The 13,598-nt window shown below is 39.6% G+C and overlaps 1 protein-coding gene across 2 annotated transcripts in view; it reads left to right on the forward strand.

Moving 5' to 3' along the window:
- The window catches only part of PHRF1 (PHD and ring finger domains 1), a 247,004-nt gene that overhangs the window by 178,622 nt on the left and 54,784 nt on the right, over nucleotides 1–13,598 (forward strand). Inside the window, exons 15-16 of one of the 2 annotated variants that reach the window (XM_053720192.1) lie at nucleotides 5,640–5,898; nucleotides 13,165–13,427. In XM_053720192.1, coding sequence (XP_053576167.1) covers nucleotides 5,640–5,898; nucleotides 13,165–13,427 — 522 coding nt within the window. The remainder of the gene's footprint in view (nucleotides 1–5,639; nucleotides 5,899–13,164; nucleotides 13,428–13,598) is intronic. The other variant, XM_053720193.1, reaches the window with a different exon arrangement.

A 13,598-nucleotide genomic window follows, 5' to 3' on the forward strand; every position in this document is an offset into this window, starting at 1 on the left:
TATGTTTACCTGATAAATTACTTTCTCCAACGGTGTGTCCGGTCCACGGCCCGCCCTGGTTTTTTAATCAGGTCTGATAATTTATTTTCTTTAACTACAGTCACCACGGTATCATATGATTTCTCCTATGCAAATATTCCTCCTTTACGTCGGTCGAATGACTGGGGAAGGCGGAGCCTAGGAGGGATCATGTGACCAGCTTTGCTGGGCTCTTTGCCATTTCCTGTTGGGGAAGAGAATATCCCACAAGTAAGGATGACGCCGTGGACCGGACACACCGTTGGAGAAAGTAATTTATCAGGTAAACATAAATTCTGTTTTTTTACTGTCGGCATTTACAAATATATATATATAAAAAAAAAAAACAGTTAAATATAGTGACTGACAAATGGAAAAGCAGAATTTGCAGAAGATCATGTTTATATTAAAAAAATGTGTGTCTCAAATCTGTAAAACCAGGCATGTTACTATAGAGAATACATTTTCCCAAACTGCTGCATGTATACACAAATAGAATGTTTACCATAATAAATGAGAAGTAATCTTAAACCTGAAAGGGAAATAAGCAAGTATGCCTGAAACGGCCATTATGTAAAAGCATATGCGTTTTTTGCATATACATTTATGCAGATATTAGCTCATACTGGGTGGAAATCTTTTCATATAAAATGCTGCCTTTGTAAACATTCAAGCAGTAGCAAGTCCTTATTACCTGTAAGTTTGTCAGCTTCTGAAAGAGCTATTTACATGTGTGATATGCTCTCATGGAAAGGATAACATCAGACTGTTTTATAAAATTGCACTCTATCTGAATCTGAATTTTTATTTTGGATTTATATGTAATAGGATTACTTCTAGACACCATGAACAAACTGGTGCATTTTGGGAAACTGGTGCATTTGGGAAATAAAGCTGCCTTAGAAAACATAGGGGGCCAGATTACAAATGGAGCGCAACCGTTTCTGTTCTCGAGAGATATTCTCGCATTTGTATGGGCGCAGTTACATTGTGCTCGTATTACAAGCTTAAAATAAACACGATCGCTTGAGCTCAATTGAAATTAATGCTATTCAGGTTTGCCCGACCTCAGAGCTTTGGTTAACTGTTTCACAAAGCACATCAAAAATACCCTACATAGTACAGTTCCACTCATAATAACACCATCTAATAAAAATTATTCACAAAAAAATATTGCACACTAATAAGGGCTCAAAGATATGAGATCTCGGGGGGAAAAGGCACAAATATATATGTACACATATATAGACTTGTATAGAAGTGCATTGTAGCCCTTTGCAGTTAAGTAGATGAAAACATGTAAAAGCTTATTTATGCAATATTCATATTTAATAGTTATACTGTGTATTTACTGCATATAGGGGAATATGTTCTACTTATTTATTAATAGATATTTCTATATATATCTGTATGTATCTATATATAATCGTGTGTGCTTGTGTAATATATATATATATATATATATATATATATATGGGTGTGTATGTATGTATGTGTGTGTATATATATATATATATATATATATATATATATATATATATATATATATATATATTGTACCAAAATACCATCAGATAATATGTATTTATGAATAAATAGAACATTTTCTTCTATGTAAAGAACATTGGAATGTGAAATATTCATATTTTCATGTCGGGTTAGCACACGAGAATATTTTTGCGCATGAGTTGGGTGTTAGGTTTTTCTCCCACTTTTTTATGCTCCATTGACTTCTATGGGGGAATAGGTTATCGTGTGATCGATATTCTAAGTTCACATCAGGTTAGCAAGTGAGCGATAACTTTATACTTTTAACTCGTAATACGAACGCAACCCGATGCACACAAAAAGTTTGCTTCTAGCACAGTTAGCGCTCTAGTGAAGGCTCTAAATAGCGCTCCACCTGTAATCTGGCCCAGGGTTGGCAGAAGCTAGGGATAGGTATATTTTAAAGGGACAGTAACTACCTTGAGATTTTAATATATGTTGGTTATGGACAGTGAAAGAACTTTGCTAGTTGCTTTCAGTATTTATTTTGTCCCCTTTTCTTGTAATTTGGCTCTGGAAATTGTAGCTTTACTATTTCTTAGAACTGAAAATTCTCACTGTGGACATCTCAAGGCGAACCCTGCATCTTTCCCTAATTAGCATTAACAGATAATAACTGTAAAACAAAGCACTTTATACTTATTATATTATGACAGGGGCTAGGCTTGTCAGCTGCAGCATCAAGCCCTAATTGGCTCCTCCAAATGAGGCAAGTGCAGCAAACAATTTTAGTTTTCAAAATGATATGACTGATATCTTATTATAGCAAGAATATTATTTTAGGCCTGTGCATTTGGAGGTTTCGGATGCCCCTAATTGCGGATGAAGACGGCCACTTGCGGCATCTTGTGAAAGTTCAACACACTAAGATCTGGGTTTGCACAGATCTTAGTGTGTGGAGCTTTCCCAAGAATAAATCCAGCTTCAAAAAATGCGGCCATCATCTTCACCATCTGGATGTGCCCGAAATCTCTTAATGCACATATCTATGTTATACTATAGCAAGACAACAGAAATATCTTCTATTTACTATCCCTTTAAAGCAGTGGTCGATAAATCTGTTTAAACGTAAAGGGACATAAAACAGTATGAACTAACATAAGTTTATAAATATATAATGCAGCCAAAGCTTACCTGCAAAATGGTTTCTATTTAACCCCCATTATCCCCTTTAATTCAGGCATAGTTTTGTTTTCAGCAAGCTCCCCCTGGGCATTTCCATATATGAAAGGTGCTATCCAGACCATAGCTTCTTCAGAATGCACATGTGTACAGTAGGGGGCAGAGTCGCATAGCACCTGACTAAAGCAGTGCACAGTACAATGCGGAAGCTTGCATAAAGCATGTGACATCCCCATGGAAACAAGCAAGCCTCTTGGCAACAAACAGTAGCGTACCTGTTGTCTCTCCTAAACACCCCCCCCCCCCCCTTTGCTTGCATACATAATTATGCTCACATGCACACTTTGTTATATGATAGCAAAAGGTTTGGACTAGGACACTGATACAGGGAGGGGGGAGCAGGCTACACTTGGCAACAATAAAGTGTAAGTCATTTTGCAGATTTTTGGAAATTTTATTAAAATACTTACAGGATTTTTTTCCACACTTTTTTTCACATACTGTTTTACCTCAGTTGAACCTTTATAATCTGCATATAATGCAAAATGTTTTATGGCACTTTAAAGTGAATGTCAATTTTGATGCTAAAGTTGCTAAAAATGCTAAAAATTCGATTAAAAACAGGGGCACTTTAATTCATCAAAATTTACATTTCACTCCTGTTGAGAAAAAAAACTTACCTTTTAATCTTCACAGCAGCTCCATCTTACTCCACCTGTCACAAAGGCTCTTCCTGGGTCTAAAATGAGGAATCTGGCTTCCTCCAATCACGGTGTTGAATCAGACACTGATTCCGTGGGGGGGGGGGGGGGCGTGATTGGTGGATGACCTATCCATCATTTCTGACGTCAGAAATGGCTTGCAACGACCAGAGGAAGCTGGAGCTGCTGTGAAGGTTAAAAGGTAAGTTTTTTTTTTTTTCTCAACAGGAGTGAAATGTAAATTTTGATGAATTAAAGTGCCCCTGTTTTTAATCGAATTTTTAAAAAACGGGCACTTTAGCATCAACATTGACATTCACTTTAAGGAGCCAGTAAAACAATTTAGGCGCCAAACATACTTTTAGGAAGCAGACAGTGGTATTTGTATATAAATATATGGAGTATAACCCAAAAAGTTAGGAGCCAGGGGTAAAATTTTAGGAGCCAGTGACTCACTTTTTTTGTCGAACCCTGCTTAAGGGGATGATATACACTGGTAACCTCTTGTTCTTTCTGTACTGTAAACCTCACTACTATATATCCCAGAAATTCCTGAATAATTACTAACCTTTGTTTTCCCTTTTATTAGTGTACCTAGTGTAGTCTAGTCTTAAAGGGACAGTTTACCCAAAAACTTTCTCTCCTTTAATTTGTTCCCAATGATCCATTTTACTATCTGGAATGTATTAAATTGTTTACAAATAGCTCCTTAGCCTTTATATTGGCATGTGAAATAGCTGATTTAGCCTGTGGTATCCCTACTTATACTGAAAGTTTCTATACCTAGGTATAGGCTATTGAGTAACTATGTAAACACATCCATCAGAAGAAATTACACGCAGAGTGGGAGGTGGAAGAGATAAAGCTCTAAAATGTTCTTCACTTTCAATTGTTCTTTTTAAGCATTGTACAGAGACAGAGATAAGAAAGGAAAGCATTTGAGTGATAAGATAACGAGATCTGATCTGTCTGCAAGCTTAGCCTATAATGATGGGCTGTGGTTTCAAATGGCAAATCCAGCTATTTCTTTTGCAAAAAGAAGCATAAATGAGCAATATCTCTTACATTTTCTATGCCGCAGCTGATATAACAACTCATGGGGAACAAATTCAGGGAAAAACTGTTTTACAGTGAACTGTCCCTTCAACAGCCAAACCTTTGTAAATACTAAAAATAATTAGTGTAGTGTTTAAGCGCCCTGTACTTATTTATTTGTATACTGTATGTTGTATTTCTCATCAGTTATCTGGGAAGTGTATCCTTCTGTGCTACTCCATTTATTTTTTTACATATCTAAATTTTGTATTTAACTTGGGATTTTTATAGCTGATTTACTGAATATAGTGGAGCTTGCCAGTTGATAATGCCTATCACTTAAAGGTACAGTACAGTTAGCATAAATGTTCATGATCCAGAGAGAGCAGGCAATTTTAGCAACGTTCCAATTTGCTTCCGTTATCAAATTTGTTTCATTCTCTTGGTATCCTGTAATGAAAAGTAAACTGCTGCAGTGTCAGCAGGTGTAATGCACAACTGTGCTTTAACTGAACGCATCAGGTGAGCCAATGACAAAATTCATACATGTGCAGCCACCAATCACCAGCTATCTCCCAGTAGAGCATTGCTGCTCCTGAGCCTACCTAGGTATGCCTTTTAAAGGGACACTAAACACAAATCTTCATAGATAAGAATCATTTTGCAATGAAATCTGCAGCTTTGTTTTGTCAAATGATCATATTTTATGTTTATTTTTTCCACTGATTTCCCTGTCCCCCAGAACAAAAGAACCTTTTGCTAACCAATCACAAACTAATATTCAGATACAGCACAAGCTCTGTTTGAACATGTGCAGACTGGGGTAGCCTGCCCTCTACTGCTTATTTGATAATCAGAGTAGGTGTTATTGCATTGTCTTTTTATTATGCACTTTAATTATGCAATACTACTGCATTGAGTGGTGGTTTAATTCTCACTGTACTAGCCTAGTGTAAATCTTTTTATCTGGGTCCTTCTCTATAAAGCCAGTTACCTTGAACCGTGAACAGTAGATGATTAATACATTTTGCTAGCGGGTTCTAAAGCTCCTGTAATTCATTTTGATATGTACTTTGCAGTTCTACTGGTTTGTAACACATTTTACCTTTTTATATCTTCCCTTTAACGAGTAGAATATAAATTCGAAAATTTCAGGATAAAGTGGAAAAACATAGTGAGGATTATTATATTGATCTTGACTTTTTTCCTCTTTAGGATACAGTAAATATCTTTTCTTCTCAAGCGGAAGTTATTCCTTTTCTACAAGATGGGAACACAACTGACGAAGAGGCTGGAATTCCTATTGATGATGTCAAAGAAAAAGCTAGCGACTCTCTAAAGCAAGAAAATGCAGATAGTGAAGCGCCTAAAGCAGATACTTCCGAGGCGTCTTTATCCAAAACAAAAACTAATGTCAAGAGAGTTACCTGGAATCTTCAGGAAGAGGAGAATTCTGATACTGATAAATCTACAGGTGTGTGCATACCACGCATGTCTAATATACATCTTAGCTTTAAAGGGACACTCAAAACTGCCTCACCTATAAAATATTAGATTAAGAAAAATAAAACTGCTTTGTGATATAGTCGTTATTTATTTTCCATGTTTTTGCTATAAAGCACTACTGAAAATATTGCTTCTTGCACTCCCCATTGTAGCATTAGTATGGTGAAACTTGTGGTTGCATCTGTCACTAACTGGCAACAGCTAAGGTGACCAGTATTTGCCAAACCTTGTAAACTGCTAATAGAAGAGTTAAATAACTTTATAAATGTTTGTTAGTGCTAGACATTTTTTATATTAATACACTTTTTACCTCTGTGTTTACCTTGTATCAAAGCCTCTTTTGACTGCCCCCCCACCCCCGATCACATGGCTATTTATTATCTATTGACTTGCATTTTAGCCAATTGGTGCAGTGTCATCCACAACCTACAGGTGTGAGCACAATGTTATCTATATGGCTCACATAAACTAGCAGTCTTCTGTTGTGAAAAGCTGACAATAAAGCATATGATAAGAGGCTGTCTGTAGTGGCTTAGAAACAGGCAGAAATTTAGAAGTTTAAATGTTTAAGTATAATAATATATCAATGTGGTTGTGCAAAGCTGGGGAGTGGGTAGTAAAGGTGTTATCTATCTCTTTAAACAATTTTGGTATTGGCTGTCCCTTTAACTGCTAATGCATATTATCCTTTATAATAAAAATGACTTAAAGGGACATTGTACACTAATTGTTTCTTTGCATAAATGTTTTGTTGATGATCCATTTATATAGCCCATCTGAGAGTGTTTGTAAAAATGAGTGTTGAAGCAAAACAGGGCCAGCCTTGCTCTATTTGGCATAACGGCAACATCACAGCAAACTAGCACTACCAGATTGTTTTTCCTTTTGGATAATAGTGACGACACTATCTGATAGTGATTGTGACAAAGATTTAAAGGGACACTCAAGTCAAAATAAACTTTCTTCTGTTATGTGTGATCAGTCCACGGGTCATCATTACTTCTGGGATATAACTCCTCCCCAACAGGAAATGCAAGAGGATTCACCCAGCAGAGCTGCATATAGCTCCTCCCCTCTACGTCACTCCCAGTCATTCTCTTGCACCCAACGACTAGATAGGATGTGTGAGAGGACTATGGTGATTATACTTAGTTTTTATAACTTCAATCAAAAGTTTGTTATTTTACAATAGCACCGGAGCGTGTTATTGCCTCTCTGGCAGAGTTTGAAGAAGAATCTACCAGAGTTTTTACTATGATTTTAACCGGAGTAGTTAAGATCATATTGCTGTTTCTCGGCCATCTGAGGGAGGTAAAAGCTTCAGATCAGGGGACAGCGGGCAGATGAATCTGCATTGAGGTATGTAGCAGTTTTTATTTTCTGAATGGAATTGATGAGAAAATCCTGCCATACCGTTATAATGACATGTATGTATACTCTACACTTCTGTATTCTGGGGATGGTATTTCACCGGAATTACTCTGTTAAAAGTACACTAAACCTTTTAATAGGTATTTATCATGTTAAACGTTTTTGCTGGAATGTAGAATCGTTTGCATTTTCTGAGGTACTGAGTGAATAATATTTGGGCATTATTTTCCACTTGGCAGTTGCTTGTTTTAATGTGACAGTTTCGTTTCTCTCTCACTGCTGTGTGTGAGGGGGAGGGGCCGTTTTTGGCGCTCTTTGCTACGCATCAAAAATTTCCAGTCAGTTACTCTTGTATTTCCTGCATGATCCGGTTCATCTCTAAACAGAACTCAGGGGTCTTCAAACTTCTTTGGAGGGAGGTAGATTCTCTCAGCAGAGCTGTGAGACTTATATATTGACTGTGATTAAAAACGTTGCTCTGTAATTTTTATTTTCAAATTTAATTATTGTTACTTTACTAATGGGAACAAACCTTTGCAAAAGTTGTGTTGTTTTTAAGGATTGATGCTATAACTGTCTTTCAGTTCATTATTCAACTGTCATTTAATCGTTTAGTGCTTCTTTGAGGCACAGTACGTTTTTGTTAAATAAGATTGTAACCAAGTTGCAAGTTTATTGCTAGTGTGTTAAACATGTCTGATTCAGAGGAAGATACCTGTGTCATTTGTTCCAATGCCAAGGTGGAGCCCAATAGAAATTTATGTACTAACTGTATTGATGCTACTTTAAATAAAAGCCAATCTGTACAATTTGAACAAATTTCACCAAACAGCGAGGGGAGAGTTATGCCGACTAACTCGCCTCACGTGTCAGTACCTGCATCTCCCGCCCGGGAGGTGCGTGATATTATGGCGCCTAGTACATCTGAGCGGCCATTACAGATAACATTACAAGATATGGCTACTGTTATGACTGAAGTTTTGGCTAAATTACCAGAACTAAGAGGCAAGCGTGATCACTCTGGGGTGAGAACAGAGTGCGCTGATAATACTAGGGCCATGTCTGATACTGCGTCACAGCTTGCAGAGCATGAGGACGGAGAGCTTCATTCTGTGGGTGACGGTTCTGATCCAAACAGATTGGATTCAGATATTTCAAATTTTAAATTTAAATTGGAAAACCTCCGTGTATTACTAGGGGAGGTTTTAGCGGCTCTTAATGATTGTAACACAGTTGCAATACCAGAGAAATTGTGTAGGTTGGATAAATACTTTGCGGTACCGGCGAGTACTGACGTTTTTCCTATACCTAAGAGACTAACTGAAATTGTTACTAAGGAGTGGGATAGACCCGGTGTGCCGTTCTCACCCCCTCCAATATTTAGAAAGATGTTTCCAATAGACGCCACCACACGGGACTTATGGCAAACGGTCCCTAAGGTGGAGGGAGCAGTTTCTACTTTAGCTAAGCGTACCACTATCCCGGTGGAGGATAGCTGTGCTTTTTCAGATCCAATGGATAAAAAATTAGAGGGTTACCTTAAGAAAATGTTTGTTCAACAAGGTTTTATATTGCAACCCCTTGCATGCATCGCGCCGATTACGGCTGCGGCAGCATTTTGGATTGAGTCTCTGGAAGAGAACCTTAGTTCAACTACGCTGGACGACATTACGGACAGGCTTAGAGTCCTTAAACTAGCTAATTCATTCATTTCGGAGGCCGTAGTACATTTAACCAAACTTACGGCTAAGAACTCAGGATTCGCCATTCAGGCACGTAGGGCGCTGTGGCTAAAATCCTGGTCAGCTGATGTAACTTCTAAGTCCAAATTACTTAATATACCTTTCAAGGGGCAAACTTTATTTGGGCCCGGTTTGAAAGAAATTATCGCTGACATTACAGGAGGTAAGGGCCACGCCCTGCCTCAAGACAAAGCCAAAGCTAAGGCTAGACAGTCTAATTTTCGTCCCTTTCGGAACTTCAAAACAGGAGCAGCATCAACTTCCACTGCACCAAAACAGGAAGGAGCTGTTGCTCGTTACAGACAAGGCTGGAAACCTAACCAGTCCTGGAACAAGGGCAAGCAGGCCAGGAAACCTGCTGCTGCCCCAAAGACAGCATGAACCGAGGGCCCCCGATCCGGGACCGGATCTAGTGGGGGGCAGACTCTCTCTCTTCGCCCAGGCTTGGGCAAGAGATGTTCAGGATCCCTGGGCGCTAGAGATTATATCTCAGGGATACCTTCTAGACTTCAAATTCTCTCCCCCAAGAGGGAGATTTCATCTGTCAAGGTTGTCAACAAACCAGATAAAGAAAGAAGCGTTTCTACGCTGTGTACAAGATCTGTTATTAATGGGAGTGATCCATCCGGTTCCGCGGTCGGAACAAGGACAAGGATTTTACTCAAACCTGTTTGTGGTTCCCAAAAAAGAGGGAACTTTCAGGCCAATCTTGGATTTAAAGATCCTAAACAAATTCCTAAGAGTTCCATCGTTCAAAATGGAAACTATTCGGACAATCTTACCCATGATCCAAAAGGGTCAGTACATGACCACAGTGGATTTAAAGGATGCTTACCTTCACATACCGATTCACAAAGATCATTACCGGTATCTAAGGTTTGCCTTCTTAGACAGGCATTACCAGTTTGTAGCTCTTCCATTCGGATTGGCTACGGCTCCAAGAATCTTCACAAAGGTTCTGGGTGCCCTTCTGGCGGTACTAAGACCGCGAGGAATTTCGGTAGCTCCGTACCTAGACGACATTCTGATACAAGCTTCAAGCTTTCAAACTGCCAAGTCTCATACAGAGTTAGTTCTGGCATTTCTAAGGTCGCATGGATGGAAAGTGAACGAAAAGAAGAGTTCTCTCTTTCCTCTCACAAGAGTTCCATTCTTGGGGACTCTTATAGATTCTGTAGAAATGAAGATTTATCTGACAGAAGACAGATTAACAAAGCTTCTAAATGCATGCCGTGTCCTTCATTCCATTCAACTCCCGTCAGTAGCTCAATGCATGGAGGTGATCGGCTTAATGGTAGCAGCAATGGACATAGTACCCTTTGCACGTCTACATCTCAGACCGCTGCAATTGTGCATGCTGAGTCAGTGGAATGGGGATTACTCAGACTTGTCCCCTACTCTGAATCTGGATCAAGAGACCAGAAACTCTCTTCTATGGTGGCTTTCTCGGCCACATCTGTCCAGGGGGATGCCATTCAGCAGGCCGGACTGGACAATTGTAACAACAGACGCCAGCCTACTAGGCTGGGGCGCTGTCTGGAATTCTCTGAAGGCTCAGGGACAATGGAATCAGGAGGAAAGTCTCCTGCCAATAAACATTCTGGAATTGAGAGCAGTTCTCAATGCCCTTCTGGCTTGGCCCCAGTTAAAAACTCGGGGGTTCATCAGGTTTGTCGGACAACATCACGACTGTAGCTTACATCAACCATCAAGGAGGGACAAGAAGCTCCCTAGCAATGATGGAAGTATCAAAGATAATTCGCTGGGCAGAGTCTCACTCTTGCCACCTGTCAGCAATCCACATCCCGGGTGTGGAGAACTGGGAGGCGGATTTCTTGAGTCGCCAGACTTTTCATCCGGGGGAGTGGGAACTTCATCCGGAGGTCTTTGCCCAAATACTTCGACGTTGGGGCAAACCAGAGATAGATCTCATGGCGTCTCGCCAGAACGCCAAACTTCCTCGCTACGGGTCCAGATCCAGGGATCCGGGAGCGGTTCTGATAGATGCTTTGACAGCACCTTGGAACTTCGGGATGGCTTATGTGTTTCCACCCTTCCCACTGCTTCCTCGATTGATTGCCAAAATCAAACAGGAGAGAGCATCAGTGATTCTAATAGCGCCTGCATGGCCACGCAGGACTTGGTATGCAGATCTAGTGGACATGTCATCCTGTCCGCCTTGGTCTCTACCTCTAAGACAGGACCTTCTGATACAGGGTCCATTCAAACATCAAAATCTAACTTCTCTGAAGCTGACTGCTTGGAAATTGAACGCTTGATTTTATCAAAACGTGGTTTTTCGGAATCGGTTATTGATACCCTGATACAGGCTAGGAAGCCTGTTACCAGAAGAATTTACCATAAGATATGGCGTAAATACCTATACTGGTGCGAATCCAAAGGTTACTCCTGGAGTAAGGTTAGGATTCCTAGGATATTGTCCTTTCTACAAGAAGGTTTAGAAAAGGGTTTATCGGCTAGTTCATTAAAGGGACAGATCTCAGCTCTGTCCATCTTGGTGCACAGGCGTCTGTCAGAAAATCCAGACGTCCAGGCCTTTTGTCAGGCTTTAGCTAGAATCAAGCCTGTGTTTAAAACTGTTGCTCCGCCATGGAGTTTAAACCTTGTTCTTAACGTTCTACAAGGAGTTCCGTTTGAACCCCTTCATTCCATTGATATAAAGTTGTTATCTTGGAAAGTGTTATTTTTAATGGCTATTTCTTCGGCTCGGAGAGTCTCTGAGTTATCAGCTTTACATTGTGATTCTCCTTATTTGATTTTTCATTCAGATAAGGTAGTTCTGCGTACTAAACCTGGGTTCTTACCTAAGGTAGTCACTAACAGGAACATCAATCAAGAGATTGTTGTTCCTTCCTTATGCCCAAATCCTTCTTCAAAGAAGGAACGTCTTCTACACAATCTGGATGTAGTTCGTGCCCTCAAGTTCTACTTGCAGGCAACTAAGGATTTTCGACAAACGTCTTCCCTGTTTGTCGTGTACTCTGGTCAGAGGAGAGGTCATAAGGCTTCGGCTACCTCTCTCTCCTTCTGGCTTCGTAGCATAATTCGTTTAGCCTATGAGACTGCTGGACAGCAGCCTCCTGAAAGAATTACAGCCCATTCTACTAGAGCTGTGGCTTCCACTTGGGCCTTTAAGAATGAGGCCTCTGTTGAACAGATTTGCAAGGCTGCAACTTGGTCTTCGCTTCATACTTTTTCCAAATTTTACAAATTTGACACTTTTGCTTCTTCGGAGGCTATTTTTGGGAGAAAGGTTCTTCAGGCAGTGGTTCCTTCTGTATAATGAGCCTGCCTATCCCTCCCGTCATCCGTGTACTTTTGCTTTGGTATTGGTATCCCAGAAGTAATGATGACCCGTGGACTGATCACACATAACAGAAGAAAACATAATTTATGCTTACCTGATAAATTCCTTTCTTCTGTTGTGTGATCAGTCCACGGCCCGCCCTGTTTTAAGGCAGGTAAATATACTTTTAAATTATACGCCAGTCACCACTTCACCCTTGGTTTCTCCTTTCTCGTTGATTCTTGGTCGAATGACTGGGAGTGACGTAGAGGGGAGGAGCTATATGCAGCTCTGCTGGGTGAATCCTCTTGCATTTCCTGTTGGGGAGGAGTTATATCCCAGAAGTAATGATGACCCGTGGACTGATCACACAACAGAAGAAAGGAATTTATCAGGTAAGCATAAATTATGTTTTTATGATTCAGATAGAGCAGCAGTTTTAATACTTTCAAATTTACTACCATTATCAAATTTTGCTTAGTCTTTACACTTTCTGGGGAACAAGATCCTACTGAGCATGTGCACAAGCTCACAGGGTATACATATAATGGTCTGTAATTGGTTGATGTCTGTCACATGATACAGGGGGCCGGAAAATGGGAGAAAAAATGAATTTGTCAGAAAAAAATCATTTGAAATTGAGTTTGTGTTAAATAATTGTCTTTTTATAATGCACTTGACTTGTTAGTCATGCATTGAGTGGTCCTTTAATTGCTTTACATAATAGGATCTCTGTTTACTAACCTTTTTGCTCCCTGAGGAAACACATCATGTAATGGTTAATTATTCAAATATGACTTTGTTCCTTTAACAGCAGATTTGCCTTTTTATAAGCTTCAAAGAGTCCAAGAAGACCTCTGGCCAGGATCTCCCAAGGAAACAAACAGCCCACTAGAAACAATGACTGCTGATTCCCCAAGCCAATCGCCCAATGAGTCTCTGTGGGAATCCACTACTCTTCCATGGGACATTGCAGATAAACCCAAACCAATTGTTAGTCAGACACAATGGAATTCAGAGGACAGGTCTAGAAAGGAGATAAATCAACTGTTGAATGCAGTAGACGCCCCTATTCAGGTACCTCTATTAATGTTTTTTTTGTAGACCTGTGTGTTAAGTTCTGTAGGCTGTTTTTTTCTCATGTAATAGTTTTACATTGTTTGAACTTATTTCATATCTAGCACAAAAGGAAAAAGTCTTTTTTTTAATAAAATCTATATCTTTGTTGGAATTTCAAAAACAATAGGA

This window comes from Bombina bombina, chromosome 7 (genome assembly GCF_027579735.1).
Source record: "Bombina bombina isolate aBomBom1 chromosome 7, aBomBom1.pri, whole genome shotgun sequence".
Classification (NCBI taxonomy): Eukaryota; Metazoa; Chordata; class Amphibia; order Anura; family Bombinatoridae; genus Bombina; species Bombina bombina.